General features: G+C 34.2%; 1 protein-coding gene across 1 annotated transcript in view; it reads right to left on the bottom strand.

Annotated features, from left to right (window-relative positions):
• The window catches only part of Sntg1 (syntrophin, gamma 1), an 852,919-nt gene that overhangs the window by 7,652 nt on the left and 824,425 nt on the right, over positions 1-20,842 (bottom strand). Inside the window, exon 18 of the mRNA XM_013009280.1 lies at positions 10,890-11,000. Within this exon, the coding sequence (XP_012864734.1) occupies positions 10,890-11,000 (111 nt within the window). The remainder of the gene's footprint in view (positions 1-10,889; positions 11,001-20,842) is intronic.

The raw sequence follows: 20,842 nt of genomic DNA, 5'->3' as shown, positions 1-20,842 counted from the left end.
ATATATAAATCATTTTCTTCAAGGAATGAGTGATTCATTTGAGATCAACTACACATTGGAGTAAAGAAAATCAAGCACAAAGGGAGAAGTTATGCACTGACAAATATTATTCAACAACGAACACATAGCAATTCCCGAAGTATATCTGCACTAAAAAGTTTACTGCAGAAAGTGGGAACAAAACCTGAGAGTTTAGTATCTCTTTAGTTTTCCCAGGAAGAAAACTAGCAAGAATATAATTAGGACATATCATGAGCCATTCATACCTAGTTGAATTTACAGACCTTTGACTAACAGAATCAGATTACATGTTATCTGCAAGTTTCTATGAGAAATATATCACAAGAGACAATTTCCTATGGTATAAAAAAAAACTCAATAAATGGAAAATAAATAGAATCATTAGAAGTATGTTCTTTGACCATAATGAAAATTTTAAAACAAAGAAAATAAAAATATCGTAACACTTAGAAATGAAACAACAGAATTTAAATAAACTGTGAAGTAAATGGTCTCAAAATAAATTTCAAGTCCCAAATAAACTGAACTGAAAATAAAAATGTGAAACTGCCATGAGGCAAAATGGGCTAATTATTTCATTCTAAATATATTTATCTTTTTTAAATAATTTAGTTTTAGTTATTGGGCTCCATGAAAGGGGTTTCTTGGTGGTATTTCCATAGATACATACAGTAGATTTGATGAAATTATTCTACTCTATTATACTTAGCCTCCTCTCACCTTTTCTTTGCTTTTTTTTTCAGACAGAATTTAGTGTTTCATTATTTTGTACTTATACACACACAGGCACACACACATATAACAAAACATGTGCCTATGTTCATACTATATAATTTGTCATGTTCACCAGCATCTTCTCTTTACCTACTTTTCCCTTCCATAGATTATTCTACCAGACAGTTCCTCTTTCATGCTCATGCCCCATTATTACCATTATTATTGTTATCATTATTATTTTATGTCTAGATTATGCATGAATGAAAGAATGTAGTATTTGTCTTTTTGAGCTTAGCTTATTTTGTTCAAGGTGATACTCTTCCTTTCTATCCATTTTTCTGCAAACAACATTCAATGTTTTTCTTCTTCTTGACTCAATCATGCTCTGTAGTGTATGTATACTACATTTTCTTCATTCATTCATCAGTTGTAGGGTACCTAGGCTGATTCTATAGATGAGTAGTGCTGAAATAAAAATGAATGTGTGGGTGACCCTATTGTATATAGATTTACACTTCTTTGGATTTTTAGTTTCTGGGTTGTTTTTTTTTTTTTTAGTTTTTCGAAAAACATCCATACTGATGTTCATAGTGGTGGAACTTATTTTAATGAATAGCAGTATATGACTGCCCTTTTTTGTTGTTGTTATTAGTTGTAAGGCTTGAACTCAGGGACAGTGCCCAGGCCCAGAGTTCAAGTCCCATGACCACCACCACCAACAACAAAAAACACCAAAAATAAAAACAAGTCTTTGTACTTGAGTAGTTTTAAAATCTGATAATTAATGAAAAGTAGGTAAGGTTCATAGGATTGTACTGTGTTATTTCTTACAAATACCTATAAATCTACATAATTATCTAGAGTCAGGAAGTCTGCCTGATTCTTATAATTTTTAGTTCCTAGGGAAAAAGAGACAGACGACACAGATTCCAGACCAACACAGAGAACATTAGCATGTCCTTATCTCACAGAACAGGATGGTTGTCGTGATACACACCTGTATTTAGGAAACTGTTACAGGATTTTCGGCTTGGGGTGGCCCAGGACCATATATAAGAATTGACAAAAGCAAGAAAAAAACCCTAATATTATCTGAAAATATAAAGCTTAATATAAAACTAAGTATTCTCAATTATATCACATGACTTTATTTCAGTTTTTAGTGTTTGTTTTGCTTTTTAATTGGAAAGTTACGTTTTTTTTTAATATAAGTCTAAAAAGGGCAAATATGCCAATACTTGCTCTTTTTACTCTTTCCATATATATATATATATATATATATATATATATATATACACACACACACACACACACACATATATGCATTTTTTGTTGTTTTGAGGCAAGGTCACAATACATAGCCCAGTTTATCTTTAAAATGCCTCATGCTAGTCTCCCAAGTGCTGGTTGAGGAATCCATGTCACAATGGTGGAATTTTATGTGTATCTTAAGTATTTTTATATCCCTTAATTTCTCCAATGCTATTTCCAATTTTGTGTGTACATATTTTTGGAGTAAATATTGTTTTTTTGTGTATTTATTTTATGCTAGTCCTGGGCTTGACCCCAGGGCCTGGGCACTATCGTTGAGATTTATGCTGAAGGCTAGTACTCTATCACTTGAACAACAATTCCACTTTCAGCTTTTTGGTGGTGAGTTAGAGACAAGAGTTTCCTAGACTTTCCTAACCAGGTGGGTTTCAAATCACACTCCTCACATGTTAGCCTCCTGAGTAGCAAGGATTACAAAGCATGTACCACCAGCTCCCATCTTGGGGTGTACAAATCTTTAGTTCTTTTATGTAGACTATTGTAAGTTATTTTTGGAAATATTCTTAAAATACTAATATGATCTTAGACCAACAACTACATTTCTATAATATTCATGAATTTTTTTCCTGTGTCCTTCCATACTGTTCTCACTCTCTGTGATAATATTGTCATATATATTGCATCTTATTATCTTACCAACCTAATGGAAGTTTTAATCATTTTTTCTTACATTTATCCTTTCATTTAATTAGAAAAATAACATACAAGTATAACAGATTTATATTATCATATATATTTATTTTTATCTTTAGTTAACTTTAATAGTGATTTTACTACACTAAATGCGTTTATCACTTACTATCCTTTCATTTTATTCTGAATCTTTCTTGTAGTGTAAGTTTATTAATAACAGTTCTCTATTTTTCTAATGAAGTAATGGTATAATTTCTTACTAGTTTTTGATTTGTTTGTTTTTTTTGTGCCAATGCTGGGGCTTGAACTCAAGGCCCAGGAACTCTCCTTAAACATTTTTGCTCAAAGTTAGAGCACTACCACTTGAGCCATGACTCCACTTCTGGATTTTGGGTGGTTAGTTGGAGAGAAGAGACTTGAGGACTTTCCTGCTAGGGCTGGTTTTGAACTGTGATCCTCATATCTCAGCCTCCTGAGTAGGTAGAATTACCCAGGTTAACCACCATCACACAACTCATACTAGTTTTTAAAAGGAGCATCTAAGCTGGGTATGGGTGGCCCACATCTTTCATCTTAGCTATTCAGGAAGTTAAAACCTGCAATACTGAGGTTGAAAGCCAGCCCAGCAAAAACGTTCACAAAACTCAGTTGCTACAACTCAGCAAAAAGCAGAGCCAGAGGCCTGGCTCAAGTTATAGAGCACCAATTATGAGCAAGCTCCACAAACTCAACTCTCTGAGTTCAAGCCATGGTACCAGCATGCTTGTGGAACAAGAATCTATTACTGGACCAGCATTGTCTCAGAATGGAATTCTGCCTTCTGCTTCCATGCTGCATCTGGAGGATAAGTAACTGTTTTCCCCCAGATAATGATCCCTTCAAAGTATTTTCTTTCTTGTGAATTTCTGGAACAATTCTGTAAGGTTTCTTTTTTTTCCAGAATAATCACAGCAGTCCTTGATAGTTTCACTTATTGTTTACCTGAATATTTGAAAAATATTTTTCTAAATAACATTTGGCTTGGATGAATTTTCTACAGGTGTCTGTATATTTTGTGGTGCTCCTTTAGATCATTGGAAATTTAAAACAAGTATGCAGAAGTCTCCTCTTACTTCTTTCACAGTCTCAGATGAGCCAGACTGTTTTCCTGATCCTGAACCTATCTTGTCTATCTGTTTGTCTTCCTCAGACCTCAGGAATACATGGAAGCTTCCCAAAGTTGCATAGGAAATCTCACTTCTCCAAACTTTGAGTGTTGGCCCCTCAAGCTTCTTATTTGCCATAGCTAGCATTGTCACCTCAGGTAGCTGTAGTTTTAAATCACTGCTGATAGCTGCTTTCAGGAAATACCTACCATTATGGCTTTTCCCACTGAGCCAGGTCAAGTGATGGCTAGCTGTGCACACAAACTTTACCAGGAAACTTTCAGATAGGTGACATCACTAATGTCCAGTTTGGGAGATAAGCTTTCTGATATGCTCCAAGCCTACTTTGCATTCACTGGGCTCTGGGGACTGGATTTCTGAGCAACTATGCTTATTAGCAAATGTGTTTTGAAGGCATCAGTGGAACACTTCAGAGGAGTACAGAGCTAAATGAATTTAAAATGTTTATCTACTTTTAATAAATGTGCTCCAGTTATTCAAAATACCTAATTCTTAGAATTCTGGGAAAAGACTGATAATGTGTTTTCTCATTGCACTTCAACAAGAATTAAAATTTCAGAAGTCCTCAATGTGCAATTCTAAAAGCCCAACATATATTTACTTTTTATTAAGAGCTATAAATTACAGGTTTTGCAAAATGTATGAATGCATAAATGGTGATTATTGATAAAAGGGACCAGACTACATGGAGTCATGGAAGCAGTCCTCAATAAATGCCTAGTTTGAAAGCAATATATATATATATATATATATATATATATATATATATACACACATATATATATAAACTTAAATACCAACTTAAATTGTGTAGTCTTCTATGAAAAAGAATATTCTAGACTATTGTTATCAATGAGTAGATTAAATTTACTTTCCAAGAAATCTCAGAATCTAGAACTTCCCAGTTTCAAAGCTATTCTAAGACTAAGATGCAACCCTGTCCAGATGCTGCCTTTACTGTATACATATCCCTAACCCTAACCCAGTTGATAGTTTATCTTTTAAAAAAATGTTCTATTATTTATTTATATATAGTATATGTTTATATATATAAATAACTATGTTTGCGATATAAAGAGGGGTTACAATTATATAAATTAGGTAATGACTACATTTCTTTTTGGACACTATCACTCCTTCCCTGCTATATCCGCACTGAGTTTTAAATAAAGTTGTACATAGAAGCTGATGTGTAAGTTCCCCCTCCCCACACATATTCCTACCCATATTACTTTGATTTTTTTTGTTTTTGGTCATAATTTATTATCATCATTTTCAGTTTATGCTGTACAACATGAAGCATCACATGACCTTTATTTATATATTCATATTTAAGTAGGTGACTGTCCTCATTTCTGTCCTCCGTAGTTGGAATAGCTGGGCTTTGAATAGTTTGTGGTAAAATTAAGCATGTCTCTAAGGTTTAGAAAGCCTTTCGTTTCAGCAAAAGCCTGAGATTGTGAACAGCAGGATGGACAGGGAGCCAATCCTTCATTTATGATGCAGAGAAAGACCCTAGATCCCAAATACGCGCCTGGCTTTGAGAATATTAAACTGCCTCATTTTGAGGCCTCCTGGGCCAAACAAGGCTTCATTTGCATTCCTATCAGCCTCTTTCAAGACACAAATATGACCACATTCTGAAGTATTTAGTGAGGGTTTTAGATATACATTTATTAAACATCCATTATGTTTGGTATTTATTTCTATGGCCTATCCACAGACTATTTATTTTCTAGATAAGCTCTTTAAGGTAGATACTTTTACCCATAATTTATAATGAGAAAAATGAAGATTCATAGAGATTAGCTGAATTGGCATTTTTGCAAGTCTAGTCTCAATTTCTGACTTGAGTGTTACTAATGTTTATTGTACTTGATAAAGCCTCTTATAAGCAGCACAGAGTACCAGACGTAGTGACTGGGGGCTGGGAAAAATATGGAACAAAGCACCTAAAGCCAAATTTCTTTTTAAACACTTGACTTCATTATTCTACTTAATAGAAATTTCCTTTTAATTTTCACATCTTGTTCCATTCTGTCTTCCAGAGATCAAATATAGCAAATTGTAATAAGTATACTTTATGTACTAGCATAGGAAATTCCTGTAGGGAGAATTGTGTAGTCTTTTAGAATAGAGCCTGTTTTGAAATCAGACAATTTCTGGCCAAGTTAATAAAAATATTATTTATGGAAAGATACATATATGTTCAGAAAAATATATATTATTGGAACTAACAAAGAAAAAGATGCTTACCTCAAAAATTAGTTTTTAATCACTGTGAGAAATCTAGAACGCCTAGATATATTACATGTATATTAACATTATATATAATCATCACATACATGGGGGGGGGCTCCTTCAATTCCTGGTGGCAATAAAATGAGCTTGTCAAAACAAGCCAACCAACAAACAAAAACCTATATAATTTCCCATCGCTTCTATAGGGAACCATTCCTGTGTTCTACCAGAGAATTTACAAGAAGTTTAATGAGGCCTTGGAAAACAGATGGCAAATGTATTAAGTTTATGTGTAATGAAGTGAGAATTTATGAGTTCCTACTTTCAAGGAAAATATGTGTAACCTGTTTCTATGTAATAACTTTAGTCTTACAAGGCTCAAAACAACAGCAAAAATCAAAGCAAAGGTTTTTGTTTTACTACTATGTAAACCCACATAACTTTCTTATATATTTTTGATGTGTTCTCACAATCAAAGAGTTAAACACTACTCCACACTTCTAATTTTCTAATGTGAGTAATTACAGCAATACAAGTAATTACAAACTTCTAAGAAACCATATTTTTGTTACATATACTCTGATTATAAAATATTTGTTTTCAGAAAAATCTATTTATCTATCTACCTACTTGTGCTTTGTTGAAAGTTCTATCCTTTTTATTCCGTAATACAAGAATTGAATTTGCTCATTTTCAAAAGAAAAGAAAATTATTCTGGCCTCCAAATTTAATCACCTTTTAAGATCTATAGTCACTTTATCTTTTTTTTAATACTTTGATGAGAAAAGTTTTTCTCCTAGGTGCATATGACCATATAAAATGAAGCTTATCAAAATGAACTCCAAGAAATGGAGACAAGGTTTTTATAATGTACTGTTTGGAGTTCTTTCTTTTTTTATTCCTTTTGGTTTATGCCCTTTGTCACTGTTTTTTTTTAATTTCTGCATCCTTTGTCTTGTGTATGCTTGGCTGATTTTCAGGAAGGAAGAAGAATCACAGAAATGATGGGACAAAGGGTGAGCCAAGGCAACAGTGATACTCACTAGACACTACATTGGAAATGAACTTTACACCACTGAGGAGAGGGCAGTTGGGCAGGAGGTGGGGAGTGTGAGAGAAAATGAGGGAGCATGTACACTGTTCAAAAAGAAGTGTACTCCTTACTTATTTAGCTGTAACACCTCTGTACACCACCTTTACAATAAAAATAAATAAAATAATAAAAAACATAAACAAGAAAAATATTTCATTTATTATTAATTTATTTCCACATGGTTTTAATTTATTATAAACAAACACAATTTCAAAAATACATGCTTCTATGGTGTCAATGTCCCTCTGTTGAAATCTAATTTCTATTGTAATATTGGGAATCTCTGATGTATGACTTAACAAGTGATGAGCTCCTTAGGGTGCTGCCCTCAAGATGAGATCAGCTTCATATCTCAAGTGGCTTTGCTCTTAGAGCAAGCCCTCCCACCCAAAATATCCCGTCTCTGTTTGTATCTGTCTCTGCCTCTGTTCTTGCCCCTCTGTCTCCTGTTTGGTCTTATGACCTTCCATAACACAGAACTAAAAAGAAAGCTGTCACCTGATGTCCATACCATTTTCTTGAACTTCTTGGCCTCCAGAACTGTGAGGCAGTAAGTATTTGCTTGCTCTGAATTGCCTAGTTTCATTCATAGCAATATAAACAGAATGGTAGAGAAACTGGATCACTTGTGCACTGCTATGAATGGCAGGAGAGAACAATATAAAATATCATAGTCATTCTGTAATTTCTGTAATATGATTTGCTTATTTTTACTAAAGCTAAAACAAAAAAAAACAAAAAAATAATAACAAAACCCCATACTCATCAATTTGCACTTCTGAGCAATTGTCAGAGACAAATAAAAACTTACATTCACATAAGAATCTCCACATTATTACCCTTCTCTCACTTCTCCGATCATATGGTAGGCATTCACAAATTATAGTGATAAAGGTTATTTTTTAATGTTTGAAGTGTTCTAATTTTAATTCTCATATAATCTTTATGGTGCCAACAGTGGGTATAATCATACAAGGATGGGTATGGAACTGACAATTCTGATTGATCTGTGCTTTTCTTGTTAAACAGTCTCCATAGTTCTCTGGTACTTTCCCATTTGAGCCACATCTCCAGTATAGCTTTTATCCTGTTATTTTGGGAATGAAGTTTTGCAGACTTTTCCACTTGGACTGGCTTTGAATTATGATCAATGCACTCCATTTTCTTGAAAGCTAGGTTTATAGATATGAGTCACTGGTGCCCAGATAGCAACTACTAAGTCTGTTCTTTCTGCTGTTTCATAGTTGCTTTCTGTAAGTTTGTGAATTATATGCACTAATTCTCTTCTTAAAAACTTATACTTGAAATTAAATAATGTTTAAGGTGTGATAATAATGAAAATAAATAATATTTAGTAGCGGAAAGGAAACGAATAACTAAAAATTCAAGTATATTCAGCTGTATAACTGCATATGTAAGACTACAGTAAGTTAAATCCTAAATATTGCAGTTAGTAGCCAGTGGATTAATTTATAATTTTTCTTTGTGTGTTAAGACTTTAAAGGCACCAGACAGGCCAGAGCCCAGTGGCTTGTACCTTTAAACCTACCTACTCAAGAGGTTGAGATCTGTGGGATCATAGTTCAAAACTAGCTTGCACAGAAAAGTACAAAGAGTTGGGCTAGAGGCTCAGTTCAAATGTTAGAATTTCAGCTGTGATTAAGAAATCCCAGAGAGAGACTTACAGTTCAATCCTTAAAATCAATATTTGTAATCAGCAGGTGGTGACTAAAATATCCTATGAACAGAAGAATATAGAACTGTTGCAATGAAAATGAATTCACCAGGATTAACATGAGTGCTGTACATTGAAAAATGGAAGTCAATTTGAAGAGCAGTTGTGAGTGACTGGCACAAAATGAAAAGTTCACACTTGGTGCTGGGTGAAGAAACAAAGGAGGAAAAACAGAAGAAAGCGGCAGATGTCTCCATTTAGGAACCTGGTCATGTTGGTAATGGGAAATTGAAAACTAGGAGCCAGTTAAAAAGTCACCAAGATATTTTCTAAGCATGTGGATATACGTACTATCATGATAATGGCAAAACCAAGGTTTTGAAGAAACATGGGAGAAAAGAGCTAATGTAAGAGTACTATGCCCACAGTCCCTGTATAAACAACCTAAGCAGAGTCCAGGAAGTGCAAGGAGAGGCAAGTCCAAAGACAAATAGAGAACCAAAATGGATATTCTAGAAGGATGCAAACAAAAAATGAAGGAGGAAAGTCAAAAGGAAAGTGTTAACAGATACATAGACATAAGCAGGGTCACCTTGTTTAAAAAAAATAAAAAGAAGAAAGTCATGATCATAACATAGTTCAGGTTTACAAAAGACTATCTAGAATATACGCATGACCAAGACTTGGATGGATGTAAATGCCAGGCAACAAATTTTTTTTTTTGGGTCCGGTCGTGGGGCCTGAACTCTGCGCCTGGGCGCTGTCCCTCAGCTCTTCAACTCAAGGCTAGCGCTCTACCACTTGAGCCACAGCACCACTTCCGGCTTTTTTTTTCTTTTTGCTTATGTGGTGCTGAGGAATCAAACCCAGGGCCTCGAGCATGCAAGGCAAGTGCTCTACCACTGAGCCACCTTCCCAGCCCAAGGCAACGAATTTTTTACAGCTGGAATTAAATAGGTAAAAGAATATAACAGTTTAAATCTAATTCATAGTTCAAAAAACTTTATTGTGTCTGCATGTACACAAAAAGAAGCTTTCATTTTGATATGTTAACTTTGTTTTATTTTAGTAAAATGGGTATTTGAACTCAGGGCCTTATGCTTGCTAGGCAAACAATCAACCAATTGAGCCACATCCCCAGCCCTTTATCAGATAAGGTCTTTTGCCTGACTTGCCTTGGTCCCAAGCCCCCTAATTCTGCATTTCCAAACTTGGCTTGTTTTCTGAGATATGCTCTTGCTAAATTTTTGCCTGGACTAGCCTCAAACTCTCCTAATAGCTGGGATTATAGGCATGAAACGTTGTATTGTACCTCCTGTTGATATTTATTATTTATTCTTTTTCTCCACACTGGGACATTTTATGATTTATCCTCACCATTGTTACTATACATTTTATAATAAATAATGTAAATAATTTAGATTTTGAATATTAAAATATATAAATATATATACTCATAACAACACAAGTAGTCTTTCTGATAAGTTAAAGACAACATGGTTACTATATTCCAGTATACTGAAAAATTGCATAAGGTAATGTAAAAATAATTCATTTAATGTATCTTTTACAATAGATCATTATAGCATAAAAACATATAATTATCAAAAATGATCTTAAAATAACGTGAATTTATACCCATATTAAAGAGGAAATAAATAAAATAGGCACAGTTTTTAAAATATTTTAAATTATTATTTGGAATGCAAATTTAAGAGCCCAAATGATTCATTTATTTTTCAGGATGTTATTTTAGTGTGGTACAAATTTAGTTCATAAGGAATTAAACTAAGAAATGCAATGAGTTATATGTAATTTATTTTAACTAATGTCTTTCAGTAAAAACTCATCATTAAAATTGCATAGTGAATTTATTGTGTTTGTCTCCATAGTATTTCAGGTAAACAGAGAATGTGAATATGCTCTTTTGGTTCCCCAAGTTTTTTCCTCTGCTTCTTAATGATATCAATTTAATTAGAGGTGAGTTAGATGATGGATTTCTTTTGTTTACCTTTGCTTCAATCTGTTTAGTATCTGGATTCTGGAACAAAAATTTGATTTTGCTCTTGCCATCATCTGAAGAGCCTTTAAGCTGAGAAAATTTATACCTCCAAAGTACAGCCTAAAAAGAAAAAGCAGAAACATACACGTCAATTTAATTAATATCACCATTAAATCTAAGAAACTGTTCTCTTTGAAATGATTATGCTATATTCCAGTATTAAATTATGAATTATAATACAGTGATTAACACTAATTAATATTCAACATATTCTTAAACATCTAAAAATAACTTAGCTACCTATGAAAATTACAGGTATGCACATAAAATTACATTCATATATATTTATCATACACACAAATGTCATACATTTGAATGTATATAAAATATTTATCAATAAATGGTTTTCAATATCTTGAAATATTTGATTATGAAGTCATAGTACTTTTGGTTTTTTACCAATAAAAGTGAAGTGATTTGCATTGAAAAATTTGGAGCTTCTATTTAAAGCTCAAACTACTGACCTGTTGCTTTCTCCATATTACATATTAGCTTGAATAAATCATTAGCATAAGAATGTCTTTGGGGCTCTCATGCGGTTGAGCCAGTATGAGCATTCTAAAAGCCTTTTACACCAGCTGAGTATTATAATGCTTCTGAGGAAGAGGCTTTTTCTGGAATACAGTATCCTACAAATACAAATCTCCGCAGGGTTAAAAGCAATATAAATCTATTGTCTTTCTAACTGATCAAATCTGCAATTGGTGAAATTTTTAAATTATGATTTGTTAAGATTTCTGTTTTATAAATCTCTTTGTCTGACGTGTGTGTGTGTGTGTGTGTGTGTGTGTGTGTGTGTGTGTGATGTTCAAACATCCATATTTGTAGTGGTTTTGTTTTAAATCATTATAACATTCATTCATTCAGGTCATTTATATATTATGTACAAAGGCATTCAGCAAAATATGCTTTATGATGAATAATTTTTATAGATAATATAATTGAATTTGTTTAGGGCAACCCTAAGTCAATGGCTCTGATACAGTTGTGTAAAGGCAGGGGTATATAATATCTTAACTTGTGATTTATAGAAGATGGGATTCTATCATATAGAATATTATCTATAATATAGAATATTCTATTTTTCTAAGAATGAAAGTTTATAATCATATTTGCACATGTGAGCATGTTCATGTTGCCTTCTAAGAGTAAGTTACAGTCAATCTTATGAAAATCAATTTAATTGTATCAATGAATCTTCAAAACTACATTTCATCAAGATTTAACTTTTCTCAGCAGATTCTTCACAATGAAATTAACCCTAAGCAAAATTCATGATCCCCCATTTTATCTCAGCCTATAAGTCAGGAAAAACAGTTAATAAACTTTAAAAAGGATTTATTTATGGGAAAGTGAAAATGAATGAATGGGCATTGAACTATAATAAAAAAAACCTCACAGAAAATATTCCTCTACACAAATTTTCTTCAAAATATCATATTTAGTTTGACCATTCTGGATTGTTAAGTAGTAGACACTACAAATGGTCTCTATCTGGGTATTGTTATTTTAATGTTAGCAAGCAACAATGACTAACAGTCACACAAGTTTTCAACTATTACCAAGATGATGTTTTTTTTTCTCCCATCTTGTCACAGGAGAAAAAGAAATTTGTGGGTAAGAAAACTGCATCTTTCTGGTTTTAAATAACTATATACTTTGGCACTGTTCATAAAAGGATAAGACTAAAACAAGATCAAAGTATAAGAATATGATGCTAATTTAGGTAAAGGGGGAATTCTGCAGCTGTATAAATAGATGATATAAAAAGATAGAATTTATGTAATGCAGCATATATAACCAATGTCATTATTTAGTCCATGTAATCAAATAGTTCATGGGAGAGGGGAGGGTACACAAGATAGAGTTCTAGTTCCCAGTTGACTTTCTACTTGCACTTACATATTACTTCCCATACATCATTTTTGTTGGAATCAGATCACTAGTAGACATGTCAGGAAAGATTACCTCTAGCTCATCTCCCTTGTGCCCACCAGCTGGCCCTCTTCACAAATACTCTTACAATTCCCTCCTCCCTGCTACTCCCAATAATGAAATTGACTCTTGAAGGCATACAACCTGCCAAACTACAGCAGACTTTAAGACAAGGTAAGAGCGTGTTCCAGACAATGTTGTCAAACTGTAGTAATGTCAGAATCACTCGTAAAGCCTAGTAAAATACAAATAGCTGGACCTGACTCCAATTTCTTTCATTTATTTACTTATTTTTGGGTGGCAGTTTTTTAAATTATTGATTCGTTTTTTTTCCAGCACTAGTGTTGAAATTTAGGGCCTCACCTTTGTTCAGCTTTTGTTCTCATGGATAGTTCTCTACCACTTTAGCCATACCCCTAGCCCTGCTTTTGACTTGTTATTTTAGAGAGAGTCAAACAGACTTTCCTGCCAAGCTGATCTTGAGCCACAATTCTTGAGATCTCCATCTTCTGAGAAGCTGAGATTACAGGCATAAATTATTAGTGTCTGGACTGGATTTTATGGTGAGGCCTGAAAATCTGTCTTCTTTATAAATTCCCAGTCTGCCAATTGCCAATTCCATCAGTAGAGTCCATGCCCATAAACCAATCCTTGTTTAAAAACTAAATATCTCTCTCTCTCTCTCTCTCTCTCTCTCTCACACACACACACACACACACACACACACACACACAGAGTTACTTGCAGGTGTTGGAAATGAACTTCAAGAAAAGACTACAGATAGAGCTCCCTCATGACCCACCAATCCCACTTCTGGGCATTTTCCCAAATGATCACAGACAAGGTCATACTAAAGCTACCAGCACAATTATGCTTATTGCAACATTATACACCATAACTAAGATATGGAACCAACCCAGATGCCCCTCAGTAGATGAATGGATCAAGAAAATGTGATCTATCTATCTATCTATCTATCTATCTATCTATCTATCTATCTATCTATCTATCTACGAATTCTATGCTTCCATCAGAAAGGATGACACTGCCCCATTTGTCAGGAAATGGAAAGACTTGGAAAAAATCATAATAAGTGAAGTAAGCCAGACCCAAAGAAATATAGGTCCCATTGTTTCCCTCATTTCCAATAATTAGTATACATCTATGATAATTTATCAGATAAGCAGAAAAGCTCAAAAGCTTGGACATATCACCATATAAGACAATACTGAGTGAAACAAACCTTAAGATATGGACACAGTAGTCTTTCTTTGTTGTTGTTGTTTTTAATGTACTATGTGATTTCTTTGTTTCCTTTATATGTTCTTCCCCCTATGGTATATCCCTGTTGGCACTGTACTTGATTTTGGTACCCTGAATCTTGTACATGCATTTATCTAATTTGGGGATTGGAGGGGGAATACCAAAACACTAAAACAAAAACATAGGATGACCCATAGCAACAATGACACTCTCAAGACACTATGTGGGAAATAAACTTTACAACTTCAGCGGGGGAGGAATGAGGTAGGTGGGGAAGGTATAATGGGAGAACAGCAAAGAAAGGGATAATGATGTTAGACAAGAAATATACTCATTACCTTACTAATGTAACTGTAACCCCTTTGTACAGCATCTTTACAATAAAATAAAAATCTTAAAAAAGATACACTGTGCTAGACAAAATGAAAGCAAGCGCTGAGGCATGCTCAAAGAAGAGTGCAAAACAGGTCTATGGTCATAAAAATATCTTTCCAGTAGCATCTTACTTAAGAAAGAGTCTACACATTAATACATTGTAATGGTTCTAGTCAAAGTTTTCTGCTATCTTGTTCATAGACTCGTGGGGGGGGAGGGGTGGGGTGTCTGTGTGTGTGTGTGTGTGTGTGTAAATGAGTTTATTGATAAAGACACAAGCTCAAGCTTCCCCCAAACTACTCCCTCCCCAAGAACCAATCCCAACAATAATAGAAGAATGAGTATTCATATAATCTTTACCCACAATCCCAGCTCTCTCCAGAGCCCCAAGCTTCACAACACACACACATACATACACATACACACACACACACACACACACACACACACACAGGAGTCCAGGCTTGGGTGAGTACAGATGGTCATGGAATCTCTGACCAGCAAGGTACTGGGTACCCTAAGTTATACTTAGGCAGAGAGGAAGGTGTTGGGCAAATTCCACACTACCCACTATCCAGGCTGAGCTTAGACTAGACAGAGGTCCTTTATGTGAAGCAGTCTTCCCTAACCCTGCTCAGGGTGCAATGGGTGGCAGCCTTCCCATAGAGTAAACACATTATCACTTGACACAGTTAGGTGGACTGAGAACAGAAGCTGTTTGCCACCACTGGTGGGGAGGCAGAGAGACATCTACTTCAGGGGTTGGGGGACATGTCCTGGCCCAACACCATGTGGAAGACTCATCAAAATTTTAGCATGGTAAACACACTTAGACTATTCATTCTTTTGTTCCTCTTTCTTTTTCTTTTTTTTGTCCGTCGTGGGGCTTGAACTCTGGGCTTGGGTGCTATTCCTCAGCTCTTCAGCCAGCTCAAAACGAGCACTGAGCACTCTACAGCATGAACCACAGCGCCACTTCCAGTTGAGTTTCCTGCCCAGGCTGGCTTTGAACTGTGATCCTCAGATCTCAGCCTCCTGAGTAGTTAGGATTACAGGCATGAGTCACCAGTGCTCGGCTTTATTCATTCTTTTAATTTTATTGTAAAGGTGATGTACAAAGGGGTTACAATTACATAAGTAAGATAATGAGTACATTTCTATAAGTAAGTAAGATAATGAGTACATTTCTTTTTGAACAGTGTTACCTCCTCCTTCACTTAATCCTTCTTTTCCCCTGACCACCTCCTTCCCAAGTTGTAAAGTTCATTTCCAACAGAGTGTCTAGTAAGTATCACTGTTAAATTGGCACGTCCTTTGTCCCACTGTTTCTGTGATTCCTCTTCCCTAAGTCATAAACTTATATACAAGACAAAGGGTACATAAATCAATAACTGTGACAACATAGACTAAACCAAAGGAGGACAAAAAGAAACAAAGAAATAATTGCAAACAGTACAGTAAAAAAGTTTCCATTTCTTGGAGTTCATTTTGATAAGTATCATTTACATAGTTATTGAGCTATTGTGATTAGATTAATATCTTAGACATATGCTAGTTATTACAAATGAGGGAAACCATGCAGCCTATGTTTCATTGGGTCAAGCTTGCTTCACTTAATCTAATTTTTTCCAAGTCTTTCCATTCCTTTATGAATGGGCCAATGTCATTCTTTCTAATGGAAAGACAAAATTGTGTATATACACCATATTTTCTCGATCCATTCATTTACTAAGGGGTGACCACAACAAGGAAATCAAATACTCCAGCAAGAGACTGAATAGAGACATTGGAGAGACACAAGGTCCCCCAAACAAATTGGATAATTTTATTGTTTTTAATTAAAATCTTTTTCTTGTTTTTTTCTTTCCTTCATTGCTGTTCTGTTTAGTTCTAGATATACAGTCTATGGTGATTACTAGGCTTCTTTCTTATTTGTGTACATACTTAATTCAGGCTATATTGCTGATTACTCAAGTTTTTATTTCTCAATCAATCTTGGTATTTTTATTTCAGTATTATTATTTTATGAATATATATTTTAAATTTTTTTCTGTATTTTCTTTTCCTTTTCTATATTCCTCTATTCTTATTTGTTTCTCCCTGTATTTTTCATTATATCTCTCAATATTTTTTATGTGATTTAATTGTGTTGTATAGATGTACATAGAGGTAACAGTTATATAAGTAAGGTAATGTGTACATTTCTTGGTGAACATTGTTACACCCCTCCTTCTTTTTTCTCGCACTATCCTTCCCTCTGACTGCCCCCATCCAAGTGGTAAAGTTCATTTCCAACTTAGTGTCTTGTGAGTATTGCTTATTGTTTTCTTTTAATTTTATTTTAACCTGTTTCCCTTATCACCTTCTTCATTTTCTTTATTGCATTGATCCCTAAGTGCTTGTCTGTAAGTTGACTACATTTGTTTTCATTTTGACTGTGTTTACATGGCTCATCGTGTTATCCCTTTGGTTCAGATTGTTTTATCACTCACAACAAATTTGTTCACTGGTTACAACTATATATAATCTCCACTCCTGAATCATAATACCCCTCTCCAAGAAAAGGAAAGGTAGATAGGGGAATGCCTATCTGACTTTGAACCTCTAATGTATGTGCAATTGCTGGGCTCTGGGTTGGTTGTTGACTTAAAATTGTGTTCATTCTTGATCTTTTAGGCTGGCAATAAAAGTGTGAGATTTTCATAATTCTGGACAGTGTTCCACAGTCCCCAGTCAGCCCCAAGGTGAAAAAAATACTCTATGTTCTGTTGCTAAGTTATGCTTGTTGGTAGCTATACTAAATGCATTTTGGACTTATTTTTCAGTTAAAAGAATGTTTATCATAGTGTAATCTTACACCAAGTAAGGGAGCATCTGTACTATCTACAGTGTGATAAAATACTTGCCAAAAGTAGGAGCTACAAGAACAGCTGAGTCTATGTTACCACCAAGGAGGAATTCCAATAGGGGAGCCTTATTGCTTGCTACATAATTTTTTCCACAGGCTTATAAGATTGTCTGACTAAAATACATATTCCAATAATGCAACATCAGGTTAAGACAGCATATAGTCTATGTAAGAGGACAAACACAAACCATTTTTTTAAAGTAAATGCAAACAAATTGAATGTGCTTGTCCCCGACGGGGCTCTACCAGTTGAGCCATGCCTCCAATCCACATCTTGAATGTATTTTTATACGTTTTTATAACATGCTCTTATTGTTGAATAAAGTAAGATAAAATTCAACTAAAAAGTCTAAAGAGGAGAGAAATTTGTATTTGTTAGATGTATAGAAAAATAACAAAATCACATACTAGATTTGTTGTCAAGTCACCATGGCCTAGTATCACAGTGAGTGAACCGCCATTAATACTCATTAGCTAGACCTATCATTGATTCATCTCTTCTCAGTTTTAATCTAATGCCTTTTGATATTATATGATTACTTTCCATTTACTAAATAGGCATTCAATTCCTTGTCAGACTGTCCTGACAATTTTCACAAATATGTTCAGATAATGTTGCAGAATTGCTCCTATTAGAATTTAATCTATGTTTTTTTCATGACTACTTGAACTGAAAATTTTGTTTAAACTAAGTAGGACACCACACATTTTGTCAATCCCTTTTAAGACATGTCGTATAGGGTATTGTGTTTATTAAGCCTGGTTAAATAATCTTAACACAACTGGAAATTTAAGATATTTGGCCATAAGGCTAGGTGAATAAAATATTACATATAAATAGTAAGTAGAATATATATTATATAGTACAATATATAATGTATATAATATGCTATTACTCTAAGTTGGCTATTGTAAATATTACTGTAATAAATATGGGTATTCAAGGGCAATTATTATATTCTGAGTATTCCTTTGGATATATGCCCAAGTGGCAACTCTGGATTGTAAGGTAATTTTTTTTACCTTTTTTTTTTTTCCAGACCTACCGTTTGAACTCAGGGCCTGAATACTGTCCCTGAGATACTTTGTATTCAAGGCTAGTGCTCTAGTACTTGAGTGACACTGCCATTTCCAGCTATTTCTGAGTAGTTTATTGGAGATAGAGTCACAGATATTCCTGTGATGGCCAGCTTTGAACTCAGAACTCAGAAGCCTAAGTAGCTAGGATTACAGGTGTGAGCCACTGTCACTTGTCTCATTTGTAGTTTAATGAGGAAACTTCATACTGATTTTACACTAGTTGCACTAAGTAGTCCTGTTCTTCTGGCATCCTTGCCTATGGTTTGGTTGTTTGTATTCTTTATGATGTCCATTCTGAAAGAAATTACATGAAATCGCAATGTAATTTTTGACTTGCATTTTCTTTATGACCAGGTATATTCAGAATTTATTCATGAACTTATAAGCATCTTCTTCTAGAATTGTCTCTTCTATTTAATTCACCATTTATTAATTGAAGTATTGATTCTTAGAGGGTTTCTTTTTTCACTCACTGTATCGTCTGTTTATTAATCCTTATATATGTTGTTGCAATGATTTTCTCTCATTTGGTAGGCTGTCTCATAATGCTAGTGATTATTCCCTTTGATGTGCAGAAGCTTTTCAATTTAAAGCAATCTCATTGTTCCCTTGTGGGTTAAATTTATCCACACAAACTTTTAAATCTAATAAACATATCCCATAGTACACTAGTATAAAATATCAACATACAAATCCCAGATTTTTTTGCTTTTCTGTATACTAACAATGAATAATAATTATATAATTCCTGAGTTACTGGAGATCTATTGAGGAAGTTACTGCTCATATCATTGTGTTCCATTGTTTTACCTATTCTCTCCTTGTAATAGTTTGAACATTCCATGTCTTTCCTTAAGATAGTTAATATAACATGAGTTGATATTAGTACAGAGTGAGAGATAGGGATCCAATTTCCATCTTCTTCATGTGGAAGTCCAGTTTTCCTAGCATCTTTTGTTGAAGGGACTATCTTTTCTCCAATAAATATTTTGGGTTTCTTCATCAAATATTAAATGGTTGCAGCTGCATGGATTTATTCTTTGTCTTCTATTGTGTTTCATTGGTCTTTCTGTCTTTTTTCTGTTACTTTTGTCTGTTTTTTTTTCCTATGCATAATTGCTGAAGCTTGGGAGAAACTAAGGTCTCTTTCAATAGGCAAACTAGAGACTAATATAGGAGGCTGGAGATTGTTAAATGTGGAACACGAACCCATGGCTGTGAGTGGGATCTCTAAAGATGACAAAATAATGAATGTGTGTAATAATTGGCAGAAAGATTCCTCAGCTCTGAAGGAATTCAGAGATCTAGGAAAAAGTAGAAGAGTTAATAAAAGCAAATAGTATAGTATAGTTGAAGATTAGTATCATGATACCACTATTATTGATTTTTTTTAATTCACAATAGTTTTTTTTGTTGTTTGGGACATTTTCTATTTCCAAATAAATTTGAGGATTGATTTTTCAATATCTGTGAAGAATAATATCTTTGATAGAGATTGCATTAAAGTCTATATCTGTGACAAATGATAAACATGATACAAATTGAATGTTTGATTTCTTTTAGTAGTATAGCCCACTTTTGCAATATTAATTCTGCCAATCTACAGGAATGCAAGTATTTTCCATCTTCTAGTGTTTTCAATTTCCTTAGTTAAGATTTTATATGCCAGGAGCAGGTGGCTCACGCCTGTAATCCTAGCTACTCAGGGGGCTGAGATCTGAGGATCGTGGTTCAAAGCCAGCCCAGGCAGGAAAGTCCGTGAAACTCTTATTTCCAATAAACCACCAGAACACCAGAAGTGGTGCTGTAACTCAAGTGGTAGAGCACTCGCCTTGAGCTGAAGAGCTGAGGGACAGTGTTCAGGCCCAGAGTTCAAGCCCCACAACCGACCAAAAAAACAAAAAAAGATTTTAAAGATTTACTGTAGATATCTTTCACCTTGTTGGTTAAATTTATCCACCTCAATCTTTTAAATCTAATAAACATATTCTATAGTGCACTAGTATAAAAAATCAACATACAAATTCCAGACTTTTTTTTTGCCTTTCTGTATACTAACAATGCATTGTCTGAGACAGCAATGTGTAGAACAACTCTATTTAAAATCACCCCCAATTAATAAAACACTTTTTCAGGAAAGTTTTAAGTTCACAGAAATCTAATTTAGAAAGCTACATAGATTTCCCTTATACCTCCTATCCCTCTACTTGCATAGCCCATTTATCAGCATTCCTTCACCAGAGTGGTGTACTTAATTAGAGTTGATAAATCTACATTGACATATCTCTATAATCTAAAGTGTATAGTTGTATTGGAATTTAGTCTTCCTGCCACACACACT

The sequence above is a fragment of the Dipodomys ordii genome, unplaced genomic scaffold, assembly GCF_000151885.1.
Source record: "Dipodomys ordii isolate 6190 unplaced genomic scaffold, Dord_2.0 Scaffold9, whole genome shotgun sequence".
Classification (NCBI taxonomy): Eukaryota; Metazoa; Chordata; class Mammalia; order Rodentia; family Heteromyidae; genus Dipodomys; species Dipodomys ordii.
The sequence above is the reverse complement of the archived record's forward strand: the minus strand, read 5'-3'. Positions and strand labels throughout refer to the sequence as shown.